The 16,931-nt window shown below is 40.2% G+C and overlaps 2 protein-coding genes and 2 long non-coding RNA genes across 5 annotated transcripts; 1 reads left to right on the forward strand and 3 right to left on the reverse strand.

The window, feature by feature from the left end:
- Positions 1–258: 258 nt before the first annotated feature.
- Positions 259–2,645, forward strand: LOC116923551 (ribosome biogenesis protein WDR12 homolog). Its single transcript, XM_032930047.2, has 9 exons — positions 259–528; positions 589–674; positions 733–946; positions 1,005–1,145; positions 1,331–1,506; positions 1,571–1,656; positions 1,973–2,219; positions 2,289–2,421; positions 2,476–2,645. The coding sequence occupies exons 1-9, from the start codon at positions 455–457 to the stop codon at positions 2,603–2,605; spliced, it is 1,287 nt and encodes a 428-aa protein (XP_032785938.1). The 5' UTR covers positions 259–454; the 3' UTR covers positions 2,606–2,645.
- LOC116923592 lies at positions 2,450–3,740 on the reverse strand. 2 transcript variants are annotated; one of them, XR_004394575.2, is made up of 3 exons: positions 3,115–3,724; positions 2,750–2,976; positions 2,450–2,697 (listed from the first exon to the last, which is right to left on the reverse strand). It is a non-coding gene; the product is annotated as an uncharacterized LOC116923592 (long non-coding RNA). The 2 variants fall into 2 exon arrangements; XR_004394574.2 differs by having other exon boundaries at positions 2,750–3,740.
- A 2,431-nt stretch (positions 3,741–6,171) lies between these two features.
- On the reverse strand, positions 6,172–6,742 carry LOC123472240. Its single transcript, XR_006646587.1, has 2 exons — positions 6,318–6,742; positions 6,172–6,260 (listed from the first exon to the last, which is right to left on the reverse strand). It is a non-coding gene; the product is annotated as an uncharacterized LOC123472240 (long non-coding RNA).
- A 2,924-nt stretch (positions 6,743–9,666) lies between these two features.
- On the reverse strand, positions 9,667–10,903 carry LOC123472305. The gene has a single exon (XM_045173669.1). The coding sequence runs from the start codon at positions 10,856–10,858 to the stop codon at positions 9,779–9,781; it is 1,080 nt and encodes a 359-aa protein (XP_045029604.1). The 5' UTR covers positions 10,859–10,903; the 3' UTR covers positions 9,667–9,778.
- Between the last annotated feature and the right edge of the window lie 6,028 nt (positions 10,904–16,931).

Here is a 16,931-nt window from a genome sequence, read left to right on the forward strand (position 1 = left end):
CCACCTATGAATTGAGTTTTAAGGGTTGTTAAGAAATCTCTTCATGCTCTTACTTTTTTCACACTAATTAATTAAGCCACTTTTTGTTTAATTTCTGAAGTACAGACGACGAAAATGAGCGAAAACATAGCGAAAACGTAATACATCACAAGTTCACAACACAGCCGCTGTGGCGCTTTCGTTATGGGACAGAAAGACTTTCAGGCCAAAAAGACAATGGGAGGGCCCGCCATAAGCGTGGCTACACCAGTATTCTATTACTCTGATTCAAGCTTCAAGGTTACAGTCACGGGGGAGACTAAGTTGCAGGAGTTACTAGTCCTGATCGATATAGGGTTTATGCACCAAATTAAATTGCAGACGCCTCCACGAACACGTGGATTACATTTGATTAGTTCACGTATTCCAGTTTTCATTGGTGTCAACAAAGTAAACGTTATTAATTGTTTCCAGCATGGCAGCATTAAAAAAAAGTATGTCAACGGACGAACGCCAAATTCAAGTGAGATTTGTAACAAAACAGGAAAAGTAATGCTCTACCTTAAGGGTTCATGATACACAAGATGCCTCATGTCTTTTTTGTCACAGGTATGCTCTCCCGGAAGCTCCGTTTTCAATTCCTTGTGGAATAAAAGCCGATTTGCTTAGTGTACTAGTCAATAATTTGCTTCGTGGTAAACAGTTAGAGATCTTAGATTTTGTGACACTGCTAATCCCATTTGATGATTTCAGAAACTCGTGAGACAGGATGGGAAGAAGTGGAATTTGATTTCTTAATATCTGGGGAATTTGTGAGACTCCCTGTTGTTGAACATTTAAAATTGAAAGATATCAATACTGAAGTTACCATAGATATTGAGTATCTTGAAAGGTTTCCCGCTCCTGAACCGGAAGATAGTTTGAATCATGATGACTGGGTATCTGCATCCCATTGTTTTAAGGATTGGTAGTATAGAAATATCTAGTTTTCAAAAGTGGGTTTCTTCATTACCAGTTATTTTTAGGATTTTGACAGGGTCTTATGATAACACTCTGCATATATGGAAAACTGATGGCTCTCACAAGACAACCATTCCTGGTCATTGTGGCCCAATAAAAGGAGTCCGATGGATTGAAATAACAGGATCTCTTGCCACTTTTGCAAGGTTTGGATGAAAATATTGTCTGCTCATTGTAAATTAGTAATTGGTTGAGATGTGAGGTTTTTATAATTTACTTTATCTTTTCCTAGAAAAACTTTTCATTTTTGTCTTGATGAAAACTAATGTTGTAGTTTAAATTGTCATATCTTAAATTTTGAAGAAAAATGCAAGTTCTTTTTTCTTTACAGCGTTTCACATGACCAAACTGTTATGATCTGGACAGTGGATCTGGAAACATACGCGGTTGAGCGTGTGCATATTGGACGAGGACATGAGCGCTCCATTGAGTGTGTGGATGTAGATAAAAATTCATCCTTTCTTGCCACTGGAGGATGGGATCACATGCTTAAAATCTGGGCTGCTAGTAAATGCATTTTTAAATCAGCTGTTTTTAAAAAATCTGGTTTATTTTTATTTTTTTTTTACAGCTTCTGATTCAGTTCTAACAACTGAAATCGATGATGGTGAAAACCAAAAATTATCTACTGTTAACCCTGGGAAATCCCTGAGGCGTGTAAGTCCATCGAATTTCTATTATCAACGTTTTCAATTAATTTTTCGTGTCATAAACTGCACTTAAGTGCTGTTTATACCAAAGGAAAAAAGCCGTAATGTCCGTATGACATATAAGCCATGAAAGGTTGATCGAACTCCTGAAAGCAATAATTTAAGTTGTAATCTACAAATTTATTTAATGAGAACTTTTTTTCTAAAAAAATATATATTTGTAATATATAATAAGTAGGCAATTCTACATCCTTGTATGCAGTATGTCCAATCTGACATTTGTGTCCCAAAATGCTGATCTATTTCACCATCTTTTGTTGCAGACACCCTTGATGACTTTACCTGGTCATAAAGAAGCGATATCTTCAGTTGTTTGGACAGAAAGCAACGAGATATTTAGTTCATCGTGGGATCACACTATCAAACTGTGGGACGCTGAGTTAGGAGGACTAAAATCTGAAATAGTTGGAAACAAGTCTTTCTTTTGTGTTTCATATTCTCCTCTAAACCAAACCCTTGTCTCTGCATCAGCTGACCGCCATGTTCGGCTGTATGATGCTCGATCGCAAGGTAAATTTTATTTTCCGACACGCTCTCTATTATTCATCCGACTGAGATTTGAAATTTTATTTAATATAGAAGGATCAGTTGTAAAATCCACCTTCACTTCCCACGTTGGTTGGGTGTCAACAGTTTGTTGGTCTACCACACATGAAAGATTGTTCATATCAGGAGGACATGATAACATTTTAAAGCTATGGGATAGTCGAAGGCAAGTCTTAAATAAGCAATTAATGGAATTGGTTGATAATTCTTTATTTTGCAGTCCAAATGCACCATTGTATGACATGGTAGGGCATGAAGGCAAAATTCTTTGCGCCGATTGGTCAAATCCTTCATTGATGGTAAGTGGTGCAACGGATAATACATTGAAGATCTTTAAGTCGCAAGCATAACATACGTGAGCTGAGATAAACAAACATTCTGAAAATTTAATCGCTCATGAGTCTTGCCCTTTTCTCCTTATGCATCGCACGAACTTTCATGGCTATACAAGCAGTTCGTTAACAGCAACCTATTGTATTTTGATAAAATCTTACCGGTTACGAGCTCTGATGACCGATTGGTTTCTTACACGGGTAATCTTCTTCATATAAAAAAAGTTGGGTGCTTTTATCGAAGATGTCCACTTGAGGGGCCAAAGTCTACAACAACGGACCGGCTGGTCGCGCACAACTAGACGATACGTCATGAATAGCTACGGCGTCAATTTTAAAGCGATACTTATCGTCTAGACGATGGGTAATTGGATTTTGATTCGTATCGTCTAGGATTTAAAACAAAAAACCATATCACAATTTAGAAACATAGTCGGCTGTCAAAATGGAAAAGTTGCATAGAGGGAAAGTCAGTGAAAAAGCAATGACTAAAATAGTAGAAGGAAAATTGCAAAGTTCTCGTTCACTTCTTAAGTATAAAGTCCGTCGGGAAAGGGAAAACGAATTAAAAAATTGAAAAGGTTGAAGCAGCCTTTTGCTGGGACAGGGATCGTTAAACTGGGACAGTCATAGAACCCTGGTTGGTTCACGCTGAGAGGAATCCCTATACCGCGTTTCGTTGGTCTGTGTGTCTAAAACTTCGACGGTTTTTGGGCGGGGCACAGTGGTGGAAACTAGAATCAGAGTCATCTATCGAGGGAAACTGAGTTATTCAACGGCCATTGTCAGTGATTTTTTTCAAGCTTAAATTTTTCTGGTGTCGTCTGCTCCGACGTTTCCCTTATCACTGTTGTGATTGGCTGTTGAAGTTTTCAAACACGTTTTCTGATTGGTGCATTCATCACACACCCGCTGGAGGCTCTGACTGCTATTTCCGAAATTAGACACAACGAGAGACGATTGATGTCGTGAACCAACCAGGGTTCTATGACTCTGACTGGGCCATTACAAATCACAGACCAACCCAAAAGGTGTTAAGGTCAAGATAAAAACCAAAGAATTGGGCAGTGCTCTTCAAGAAGATAGCAATCTTGTGAATCTAGGCAACATTGAAATGGATGGAGAACTCTGTGCTAGCCCTTTAGTCGAAGAAACCAACTTTGAAGTCCTGACTGGTTCAATATATGATGAAACTAGGGTGCGTTTTATCGTCAACTTTTGAGCTCAACCCGAACCTAAATTGAGCTCAATCAGTATTTTTTCATTAACCAATTCGTCACAGTTGAGCTCGATTTCCGTTTTATGGTTCACCAAAAGATCAACCAAGGTTGAGCTCTACCAAATTGAGCGAAATCTTTTCTAAAAGTTCAACCACAGTCCAGACCATGGTTGAAACGGAGTCATGGAAACCTGTTGGTTAACGACATGTGGAAAATCGTCTGTCGTTCAACTAGATATCGATCATTGCGACGGCTCTCAGAGACGTTTCGTGGTAATTTCGAACGATGACAGCCTACAGCGCGATGCACTTTTTTGCACAGCGCGATGCATTTTCCGGTGCACACTCTCCCCAGTGGAGTTTTCTACAGCGCTGCCGTTTCAATTGCTTTTTTTCTTTCCTCTATTTTTTATTATGTAGTTTATTGTTTATAATTTAATTATTCACATAAATACAATGGTTTTACCTATTTAGAATTTATTACACATCAGTGTGTTTTTTTATTTTATTTGCTGTATTGTTACCCAAGTACCTATGGGTCACATCGGGATATTAATTTTTAACGGGAAAACTTTCAGTAAAAAATTAAAAACTATTATGGAAATGGTTTTATTTTGACAAAATCTGTCCATTTCTGTAAAAAAATGGCTTACAAAAGTACTTATTGGAGTACTATACCAATTCGCCATTTATCGGGTAGGTCAGTGTGGTTTGGCGGGTCTCCCCATCTCCCAATACATCATGTAATGTAAATAATAGAGCAAGTGACTGACGCGTACCCCCTACTGTTTTACGAACGCACCTTACTATTTTAAGAGAGAAATTGCGGCTGGCAGTCATGTTTGTATCTCGATACAAACATGTCTTCCAGCCGGAAAAGCTGTCTTAAAACACCAAGGTGCGTTCGTAAAACATTGGAGGTACGCGTCAGTCACTTGCTCTATTTTTTTTCAGGAAATCTATAACTCCAAAATATATAAATTTTACATAATTGGATAGCTCTAATTGAGGGCTATCCATTTCTGTAAAGTAATGAAAAGAATTTACATCAATAAAAAAGTTTTTGACAGAAAGGTTATTGTAGTTTTTGCGCTCTATGAATATACTCGACTGACTAGACATGTGTGTAAATTTTAATTCTTTTTCAAACTTTTTCCCCTATTAATATCTGCTCACCAATTATACAGAAATGGATAGCCCTTACCAAGAGCTATCCAGAGATAAGTATTTTTTCACGGGAAAGCTAAGGGGATTGCTGTTGGGGACCCGGAGTTCAAAATTAGTTTTGATTTTTTTTGGCTTTCTGAATTTTGTTTTTGTTTTCCGTATCGAAATTATCGAGAAACTGAAAATCATGTCTTTTTTAGTTTGTAAAACTTTTTTTTTTAAAAATGGCATATCGATTTGTAAGCGGAGAGTGGATCTGCGACTGGAAACGTGTACATTTAGGGTTCAAATCCGAGGACGGCTTTGATTTTAGATTTTCTTTGTTTTCAATATTTTCCATTTGCTCTTCGTATCGATATGTATCGATATATTGAAATTCATCTCGTCCCTACCTCCCACTTTATGAACATGTAGTGGTGTTACAGTCGTATAGTACCGGATAGTCACCCTGAAGTCAATGGTTTAAGTCCAACGAATTTCGAGAAAATGGGCACATAATATTTCTGCTAGGTTGTTTTGTTAAAAATATCTGTTGAGGAGGATGAAGAGGAGGATTCATCATTCAATTAGTAAATAAAATTTGGTGTTAGAAGAACTTCAAAACAAGAATAATTACGACAATCAATAGTGAATGATGAGGATACCTAAAAGACAAATATGCTGTACATATTTTTTTGGTTCTTCAAACTCTTGTAGTTTGACCAAATGTTGATAAATAACAAAATGACATCAACATACTATGTTTGTATCTCTTTGTATTGGCCAGAAACGTAGTTGATTGAAATATTATGCATTTTTGTAGAGAAAGAGCAAGACATCCTCATGTTTGTGAGAGAGCTGGCTTTTTTTTTACCGCACAAGGTCTCCAGCCGAGGAAAATAACTGTTCCGATGGAACAGAGGGTTACAAGCATACTTTTTTACAACGGGGATCATTGGCAGAAAATTCCATCTTTCTGCTTTGATTGCTACGCTTCTAGTGGATCCTTAGACCAAATGGATGAATGGAAAAAGTGGCAATTTTTTATATTCATTAGTAATAATGATGTAATTGGCTGATGCACTTCTTCCTTGGCAACCTCGATTCAGATTTAACTGAGAAATATGGTTGTCGTAAAGAGCACGAATGTCATCACTCGATATCGGACTTAGGGAGTGCTTTCCGACGGAATCGTGACCGTCTTGCTAATTCGAGTCTGTTAAATTTCTCATTTTCACGACAACCCTTTTTTCTGCAAAGTCTGCACCGACGGACGAATGATTCGGAGAAAGATATTCGGTCTTAAAGCTAAACAAAAGAAATAAATAAAGTTTAATTACATTATTTCTCTAAAATAAATCATACCGAAGATCCAGGTAGCTCAACACTATATGCAAAGAACTCTGATAGAAATCCACAAAACGATCTTTCATGTTCAAATTTAGTGCACTACACATCATTATAAGAACATCATTGAAATCGTGGTAGCGGATCTCCGTCAGGTGCTCCTGAATTAGTCTGATGGACGGATGGATAATACTGGGAGCTTTAGTCTTGAGTAAGGATATCGAATGGTTTAAGGAGAGCTTTTGCACCAGCAAATGTCTCCCACTCCTAATCGTCAAGCAATAAAGCCCCTTGGGCACCTTCGGGATTTAAGGTTAGTTTAAGTTTAGTGGGGGTGGATTTATTTCACTAGGAATCATAAAAGTACAGTCGCGATAAACTATAGGATCAATCTAGTCTAGTTACTATTGTTTACATAACAAGTGGTGCCATCTTCGTTTGAAATTTTGAAATGCCGAAAAAAAGTACAAAATGGCCGATTTTTTACTTTTTAAAATGCAAATAAAAGATAAGAATGTCACATGGATTCATGTTTAAAGCATAAAAACGATTTGAACCATTATTAGTTCCCTTTGCCATAATTTAAATCTATCAATTTCAGCTTGGAAATATGTTTAATTCGTCATTACTGACCATTTTCACTTTAAACGATTCCTATTGGTTGAAAAAATTCCTAATAAAGCTTCTCAGGTCGACCGACGGAGGAGGAGCCTATGCTGCTATAAAGACCTCTAAACCTTCGATTATTTAGTAAACTAAATCCCTCAGGGATAAGTCCCGCTTATCCATCACTTTTAAAGTATTCGTCTTCGTCAAGCAATAAGTCCCGCTTATACATTTCTTTTTAAGTATCCGTCACTGGTTCTTGCAATGCTACAGACCAAAACAAAAAAAAAGTTACTTATTGTAAGTCTAAAGGAAATTCAATAATCAAATCAATACCTAAAAGGCTCTGGATCTTAATAAGCGTGGAGTTCCATCTTACTGGCACCTCTTGCTGAAGCCGCGACTTCCTGCCACTACAAAGTTGGTTCAGCTTCAGAGTGGCCGGTCTGCTGTGATGAAAGAAGGTGACAATATTTCGGCATTTGTTCAGGATAGCCAAAGAAAAGCTATGATACAATTTTGAATGTTTGGCTAAATGATATACTTAATACCGGAAAATTCAGGGTTGTCATGAATAGCCTCCTTGACTGCAAGGCTCAAGGTGTGAGCAAATCACGGATTATGCTTCCATTTCAAGATGTTAGCTATAGCTCTCTTGAAATTTGATACATTGTCCGTGACAATCCCTGAAATTTTGTCTTCTGGAACATCCCAATCTGCAATGACGGATTTAAGATGTCATGCAGTAATGTTTTCCGATGTGTGGTTGACTTCGAGAACTAACGTTGAAAGGACACGCGAAACCATTTTGAGCTGATCGTTGATAAAATGTGCAGTTACAGTCATGTAACTGGCATTTGTCAACGACGTCCAACATTCGGCGGTCAATGCTATGTGGTTCGCAAGAGAAAGTTAAGTCACCAGCTTAGCCTTTGCTTCAACATACATTTCTGGAAGAAGTGAATGTGTCAGCATTTTGCGGCAAGGTAAGGTGATCCTGGGGTCGACGGCTTTGACGAACGCACGAAATGCCATCCCTCGACCTTCATTTGTGCTCCATCCTTCTGGTAAGGTTCAGAGCCTAACTCTACCCTAACAGCTATGTTTTATTTACATTAAATTTACACTACGTAGATGTGTTAGAATAATCACTCTTACCATCGGTTGACACTGACGCTTCCAATCCATCCAGTGAAGAACACAAGAAGCTGCTCTGGGACGAAGCGCGGCTTTCAGAAGCATCTTATTTCAAACAAAAAAAAATCTATTAAAATGATGTCTTATAAGTATATAAACCAAAACTGGGTTTAGTGTCCATGCAAAGTAATAGCAAGGTGTTTACGACATAATTCCTTAGCTAAAACTATGAAATATAATAAATAGATGAAGATATATTTATAAAGATATATTACCATTGCTGGTCGAAGCACCAGTATTGTTTAAATCAGAAGTTCCAGATGCGGGATCAGCTTTTCTCCCCTCGCCACGGCTATCCTCGTGGAGGAGTCTTGTGGGAGAAGGTTAAGTTCTTCTCCTCTTCGGCGCTGGCTGCTTCTGGGGTTTGAGGGCGGCGTATTCCTCTTTGTGTTTTGCGTCACCCCTTTCGAGATGAAACCACAAATTCCTTTTATTCCCAAGGTATGGGGTGACGGCTTTGCAAAGGCAACACACCGTTACCTCTTTCCCGTCCACTTTAACCTGATTAAAAAGCTTCCAAACAGCACTTGATTTTTTATTTTCCATAGCCCTAACTTTATGAAACAAACTAGCGGTCTAGTAGCAGGGCAATTAATGCAGACGTAGCCTTTAACCCGATTTGATTTGATTTAGAGGATGGGTGCTGTGCTGCTGTTGCAGCAACTGGTCTTCTGTAAAACGAAGACCTTCCGCACCGGCGTACGCAGTCGCACAATTGGTTTCCAAAGGAAAAAAAAAAAAAATTTTTTTTAGGAAGTTGGGGAGGGGGGGAGAGGGGGTTGGAGATGGGGATTTTCATTCAGGCCTGGTGTTTGATGCCCGAGCATCTAGCGGGTGTGTGATGCAATCATAGTTTGTAGGTGGCGGTGGCGTTGGCTCTGCCGCGCTGACTAAACGTGGATCAGTCGCGTGGTTTGGCTGGTGGCGATATGACTGTGATGCTCGTTGACTGTGGTGTTCGGGTTTTGCTGAGACTCCTTCTTGTGACTTGGTAGTGTAGGCGTTCACTAGGTAAATATTGATATTTTGCTTTATAGGCAGTTTGTTTGTTTGGTTGTTGCGACCAGGATGTTGTTGTGCTGTTGTTTCCTGAGGTGTTTTTGCTGTTTCGTGCTGGGCTACCTTGCTGCTATATGACTGTGGTGTTTCTTCCAGTGGTGACGAACTTCAATTTTTTTTTTCTTCTTCGTTTCTAGTTCCTGTATTTTGCGTCCCACAGGTTGTTGTCAGCCGTGACTGTTGCTTCGATTATCTCCCCTTATGATGCTGGCAGTATATAGTTGCAAGTGTTACATTGTCGAACTGACTACTTGTCGACGATGCCCGTTTGACTTAGGAACTTCGCAACCACGTTCCGTAGTTTGAATTGGGTCGATGGGTCCACAGTAGGGTTGAGGCCTATTATTGTGTCTACGTTGACGGGTAAATTGTTTCCGTCTATGAATGGCGCTGGGTGTGCCTGTGGGCTTCATGTTTCGGGCACGCTACTAGGACGTGCTGGATGTTCTCAATGGCTTCACACCAGTTCCGGCAGCTAGGATCGGCCTCCTGGTCGATTCGGTGGGCGAAGGAATTCAAGTAGTTGTGTTCGGATCTTAACCTGTGGAGGCATACAGCGACCTTCCGATTGTTGTGTTGGTGCCACTTTATGGTGCCCAGCCTGGTTCTCATTCGTATCAGCTCTTTTGGCACGAGCGTAGACTCTGGAGGAAGCTCGCGGCCCAATTGGATTTGATCGTAGATATAATTTCGCTTGGAGATAGTCGGTTGGTGGTTTCGTTGCTGTTTTGATTGCCACACTCTTCTGAAGCTAGTTTGTCTACTTTCTCGTTTCCATCTATCCCCGTATGGCTCGGGATCCAAATTAGTGTCGTCCGTGTACCGCTGGATTTGAGGTTCGCGATCAGTTCGTGGGTGCTTGTGACTGCTTCGTTATCAGATAACGAGAATGATGCTACTGTTTGCATTGCTGAGCTTGAGTCATAGAACACTATTACTTCAGGAGGATGGTCGTCGAGGTTATATATGTGCTTTAGCGCTTGCAGTATGCCGTTCAGTTCTGCCGTGAAGACACTAGACCCTACGGTTAGGGTCCACGCTTTTTCAAAACCTAAGGACGGTATATATACCGCGCATGTTGTTTTGTCGGGGTCAGCTGATTTTGCACCGTCTGTGTAGACCCTGATCGTGGAAGGTGGAATTTGTTGGTTGAGGGCTGAGAAAAGAGTCGTCGTCCGTGTTCTACACGCCATTGCCTGTTTTTTGGTTAAGGGGAACCAAGCGGTTCTGCACAGAGGAAGTCGGCTAGGTGACGGGTATTGATATTCTGATGGTAGCGCTGATTGGGGGAGGAAAAGTTTGATCCCTAGCCCTTTTATTGCTTCGTATTCTTTCATTAAGCCGGGGGTGCTTCTAGTCTTCCAAACCGTTTCGGAAGTGACGAGTTGCATAGCCAGTTCGTACATTGGGTTGCGGGGCTTGTGGCTCATTTTAACCAGGTACTTGCTTGTTAACCATCTGGTTCTCCACAGGAAGGGTTCTGTGCCTGTTTCGGCGTACAGGATTTCCACCGGTGTGGATTGTCTCGAGCCAAGGATCGTCCTAAGGATAGAGCGGCCAATCACATCTAGCTTCGCTAAGTTAGACTTGCTTGAGCTACCGTAAGCTATGGATCCGTAGTCCATAAGACTACGGACAAGGCTTTTGTACAGCATGATGAGCGTTTGGATTGCCGGGCCTGGTTTCGCTTTGGACATTATTGTGAATAGGTTTTTTAGCCTCAGACACCGGTTTGCTACGTGGTTGATGTGGGTCTTCCATAGCAGTTTTGCGTCAAACCATACACCCAGAAATTTAAACACGGGTTGGGGTTGGATGCGATGTCCGTCAAGGAAAAGTAGGGGGTCGTTTCCAGGTTTGTAGGCTCGCGTGAAAACTACCGTTGCGCATTTTTCTGCTGAGAATTTGAACTTCCATTTTTTCCCCCAACGGCGGACCTGATCCAGGACAGGTTGTAATGTGATTTCCGCATCCTCCGGTTGGTTTGTTTGCGAGCATAGGGTAACATCGTCAGCGTAGGGCAGGGTTTTTACATCCGGGGTAGACGAGGGGAAATAACTGAGCATTATGTTGAACAGGATGGGGCTAAGGACTGCCCCCTGGGGTACTCCGTTTTTTATTGGCGTTGATGAGGATACAATGCTGCCGATTCTCACACACATGTTACGTCCCGTTAAGAATTCTTGCACCCAGCCAAGGAATTGCCCTGTGATTCCCAGATACGCAATTTTGTACATGAGGCCTTGGATCCACACGGAGTCATAGGCTTTACTGATATCTAAGAAAGTGGCGACAGTACACTTTTTCTGGTTGAAACCGGTCTTTATGTAGCTGTCGAGCTGGGCGATGTGGTCCGTCGTGCTGCATCCTCTTCTGAAGCCTGCCTGTGCTATTTTTATGAGGCCTTTAGATTCGAGGAACCAGTGAAGCCGGTTGGCTAGGATTCTTTCAAGCATTTTTCCCAGGCAGGAGGTTAGTGAAACTGGCCGGTACGAGTTGGGGTCCTCAGCTGGTTTATTTTGTTTTAGGAGCGGTATAACCACTGCGCTCTTCCATATTGCAGGGACATACCCACTGGCAAACAGCCTGTTGAAGAGATGTAGCAGGTAAAACTTGTTGGCGGTGGATAGGTTCTTGAGCATCTCATTTTGGATAAAGTCGAGACCTACTGCCTTGCTTTTGGACTTCGTGATGGAATTATCTAGTTCTTCAAAAGTGATGGCGTCGTTGAGAGGGTTAGGGTTTTGTGCGTTCAGGCCGTTGACGATACGAGATTCTAGGAGACTGTTTTTTGGGATGCCACTGGGATGGGCACCGCTGAAAATGCTGAGAAAGAGTTCCGCCTTTTCTTCTGAGGTGTTGTGATTCTTGTTGTTCATTCTTATTGAGTAGCCTTCAACGGCTGGTATGGATCCTTTCCCCACCATATTCTTCACGAAAGACCACATTTTTGGTTGGTCGTTGGGGCCAAGGCTGGATACGAACGTTGTCCAGGACCATTTTTTCGCGGAGATGATGGTCTTCCTCTTTTTTGCCTCCGCTTTTTTCCACTCTGTGCGCTTATTGAGGCATAGGGGTGCTTCCTTCCACACTCTGCTGGAAGGAAAGGGAAGGGCTGGATCTTGTCCTTTGTATGGTTGACTGGACGGGTTTGTCTTTTTGAAGCATAGGATAACCTTTAACCCGATACAGACCTAATAATGACAAACAAACGCCGAATCTATTATACTATATATTGCCGCTTATTGAGTTATTATTTCCACCGCTAGATGGCGTTTATCCGATATTCAGATACATCGGAGTCGGATCGTATCGATATCGGGTATCTAAAATTATAGATATATCGCTGTATCGGTATCAGTATTCCCAACACTACCAACCAGGGTTCTATGACTCTGGTTGAACTAAACCCGAGTTGGTTGACCCTCCCACTTTATAATGATTTATATTTTCTTTCATCTGGCAACACTTTTGTTTGTTTTTAAGTCGTCATAGCAGACGGAAATATAGATGTAAAATACGTAGTACTACTTTATATGGATATATGAGTTAAAATAATAGGTGTGAAAGTATTATGAATATTTCAAAGACAAAAAGCCAGTCTATATTATTGAATGAAAACAGAAATCTTGGTTACAACGATATCAGAGATTCCAACGGAGACATACACATCAACGACAAATGACAAGATTGATAAATATTTAGAATTGGTTGGAGGAAAGTGAAATTAAACTATAATTTGGCAATTTGCGCCTCCACTTCCCGAAGCCGAGTCTTTGAAATTAAAACGGCTTCGTTACTCTCAACAGTCGTACGTGCAATATTTCGTCTGATGTTCAAAGCTTCTGTCTCTAACTTTCTTTTTTTCGATTGTCGCTTTTCCTGATCTTGTTGGTGCTTTTTTTTCTTGCAAGGCCATTTTGTAGCGATTTGAAGCTAAACGTGCTTCTCTGATCATCTGGCGATCAATATCGACTTTATTTGGCCCTCCAACCTTCATGATATAGTCGTAGACTAATATGCAATAAAAATTAAAAAACAAATAAACTAATCAATCGCAAAACAAGAAAATGTTTATAACCTTCGATTCACAATGCTTTCCTTCTCCATATTTTCTTCTAGCATAATCTAATTTATTGAGAATCCCATTTCTACGGGAGCGTTCCCCTGAGAGAAAGTAAGGGCATGTTGAATCAATCTTTAGAGCTCTTCGTAACCGGCGGGAAAACTGGCAGGACAAAAAATGAAAGAATAAAGAGCATCTAGTCTGAACCTCTTTTGCTCAATATTGCGACTTGGGTCTGGATGAAAAGCTTCAAAATCTGGTTTCAACTTAGAGCCAACTAATGTCACGAGTTTGTCAAATTGAGATTCAATTTTGTCACTGTCTGAATGGGTAAGACGGTTAGCTTTAACGAAAATTTTGCGCAAAAGTTCGTTCCTCTTTCGTGCAATCTCGGGTTGTGATAGAAGAACCTCCGGGTCAAAACAAGATATTGCCCTAACGATTGAATATCGAAGAGGGGATCGTTCGATGATTTTCCAACACATTTTGACGAGAAATTTTCCTACCAAAAAAAATAAAACAAAAGAAAGGATAGATTAATTGAATTTCCCCATCAAGAAAAAAGCTTCGTAACATACCACATTCATTTCTGAAGATTTTAATGTCCAAATCAGCAGAGTTGAAACCGCGCTCTGAGCTAGAGCGGAATGCGAGCGCGCTCGCGTTTTTCGGTGAGCGGCGAGCTAGAGCCGCTCTATTAAAAAAATCCCGAGCTAGAGCGGGAGCGGACGAGTCACGAGCGGAGGCTCGTGATCGTGGCGCCATCTATCAACCAATATTTTCACCAAGTGCAATTCGTCAATTCCAAAGCCGACAACAAGAGGCTGACTTATAAATCTAAAGCAATGGAAATGGCAAGTGCAAATATAACTATTTAAGTAAAGGCATGGCTGACCAAATCACGCTATCAGCCTCTGATGGCTCTGAATCTGAATCAGAATCAAATCCTGAAAATTCCTCGTAAGTAGAAAAAAACTATTTTCATAGTGAATCAATGTAATGTTTTTCAATGTTGTGCGGCTGACTGGATGTATGTTTCCTTTATGGCCTGTATCCCTGATTCCCTTTCCCTGTATGGTCGTATCTCATTCATTTGTCTATTTTTAAATTCTCCTTAGTGTAAATTCCTCTTCTCATGTTGAAGTTGAAAATGGAAACCCCCGGGGGGAAAAAACCAACAAGCTGGAATGAATCCAGAATTAAGTTGCCATCCAACTACTTCCAATTCATGTACGACAAAAAAGATGGCAAAGGCTTTTTAATTAAATGTCTCATATGCCACAAGACAAAAACAAAGTTTAATAAAAAAGGCGAGATTGAACTTCTGACCATTACCAACAATTCTGGCTACAATGCCAAGAGGCACATAAGAGTAAGTTGTAATTTATCGTAGTCATCCATTCTGAAAAAATTCTAATTTTTGTTCGTTCTAGACAATACACCCTACACACCTAACAGAATTTAACTCTGCTTGGCAAAGAAGAATCCAAGAACCAAGCGAAGAAAGACAGTCATCTAATCCTGTTCAAGCTGGACTCTCTACCACGAGAAAAGTAAAAAAGGCTAATCAGCCTTCTATAAAGAATCATTTGGATAGTTCTTGGAAGTATAAGCAGATTAGAACACAGGAAGATTTGGACAAAGCTATTCTGGTTAGTTTTTCTTCACATTAGTCATAGTCTTATCTCATCTGATCTCATCCTATTCATGATTTGAACTTTTACTTTTACAGAACCACCTGATTGCTGACCTCCTTCCTTTCAGGAAAGTCGAAAAGGAAGCATTCAAGAACCTCATTGGTGGATTGTCTGGGCCACTTGTTATAAGGAGTCGCCCCTTCATGGTGGAACTATTAAAGAAGACTTACAGCAAGAGTAAAGCAGATTTGATTTTGGAACTTGACAAAGCTGATTATGTAAGCACCACAGCGGAATGCTGGACTTCACGGCGACGTAGCTTTTTAGGAATGACAGTTCATTGGATGGGACAAGATCTTGATCGTCGCAGTGCGTGTTTGGTTGTTAGACGAATTTAAGGTTCCCACACATACAATGTTGTTGGCAAGGCCATATCAGATATGCACACAGAATTCAAGATTTGCTCCAAAGTAAACTGCACCATTACTGACAATGGATCGAACTTTTTAAAAGCCTTTGACATGTTCAAACGACCTTCTTCACCTTAAAAAACCCCAGCCGCTGATGAAGATATGTCCCATGACGAAGACGAGGAAGACGATTGTGTATTTATTGATTTAGGCGAAATTTTGAATTGTGGACCAGAGGAGGTAGATCTTGGTGACGCTGACGAGGACTTATGCCTTGAAGATCATATTCATCTACCTCCCCACATGAGATGCAGCTGTCATTCCCTGAATTTGGTGGCCACAACTGATGTGAAGAATATTAACAGTGTACGGTTTCAAAAATGAAATGGCGTGGATGCAAAGCTTACGGCAATCTGGAATAAACAGAGCCGTTCCTCCTTAGCATCCGATTTCATCAAAGCTACAATGGGCGAACTTTTCGTGATCCACAACGCCACAAGGTAAGAAATATGAATTTGCATTGTATTGAAATTATTGAAAATTGCTGACATACTGATTATCTATTCCAGGTGGAACAGCTATTTTGATGCTTCGGTTAAAGTGGAAAGCTTTTTGACGAAAAATAGAGATAACCTTGCTATTGCCTTTGATCACTTCAAACTGAAGAAACTTACTGTTTTGGAAGAGTAATTTTCGAGGGAATATATTAAGATCATGAAGCCACTAACTGAAGCCCTTGACGTCTTTCAAAATAAGGAAAAAATGTCAGCTGGGTGTGTCCTCCCCGTTCTCATGATTTTGAAGGAAAAAATTGCCGAATTCAAAGAAGATAGAAACATCATCCACTGCACACCGCTTATGAACTGTCTTTCAGATGGAATAGAGAAAAGGTTTCAATCGTTCTTCTTAAACAGCGATCTCCGTCTCGCATCTATAAGTGATCCCCGCTTTAAATTATCATGGTTAACCAAGGAACAGAAACCTGAATACGTTAAACTTCTCGAAAAAGAAGTTAAGAGACGCGCCAGTAATTTGTAAGTTAAAATTCGATTGTTTATTGGTTGACTTGTGCTTAAATAATAATACTGTTTTTCCTGTGGATTGAATAGGGCAAATGAAAACATCTAGGGTGAAGACACCGCCACAGCTAGTTTAAGTGAAACTGCTTCACCACCAAGGAAAAAATCCCGGTTCTTGGACGGGTTGAAATGGAAGGCCTCTGCGGAACTGGGCGAAGTGGATCGCTACGTCAATGACGGCTACGGTATTCTTGAGGATCTCAATCGCTACCAAACAATCAATCAAATATTCATATAGAAATTAATAATTCAAATATAAACGTAAAAAACTAATTCCAATAAATTTCTTTGTTATAGACAGTACAATAGCGCATTGCCATCTTCTGCTGCCTGTGAGCGCCTGTTTAGTGTTGCTGGATTGATTTTTGTATCGAAGCGTACAAATTTATCTGATGCAAATTTTGATAGACTGGTTTTCTTAAAACAAAATGGCACATGTTCAAGAAACTGGAAGACTAGTCCTTCTAAAACTAAGTAAAATTATTCTTAGCTAGTCTTTATTCTTTCTATTTAACTTTTAAAATTAACTAAATTTTTAAGTTAAATAAATAAGAATTCAATTCTGAAAAAAAGCCTTA

Source organism: Daphnia magna, linkage group LG5 (genome assembly GCF_020631705.1).
Source record: "Daphnia magna isolate NIES linkage group LG5, ASM2063170v1.1, whole genome shotgun sequence".
NCBI classification, from domain to species: domain Eukaryota; kingdom Metazoa; phylum Arthropoda; class Branchiopoda; order Diplostraca; family Daphniidae; genus Daphnia; species Daphnia magna.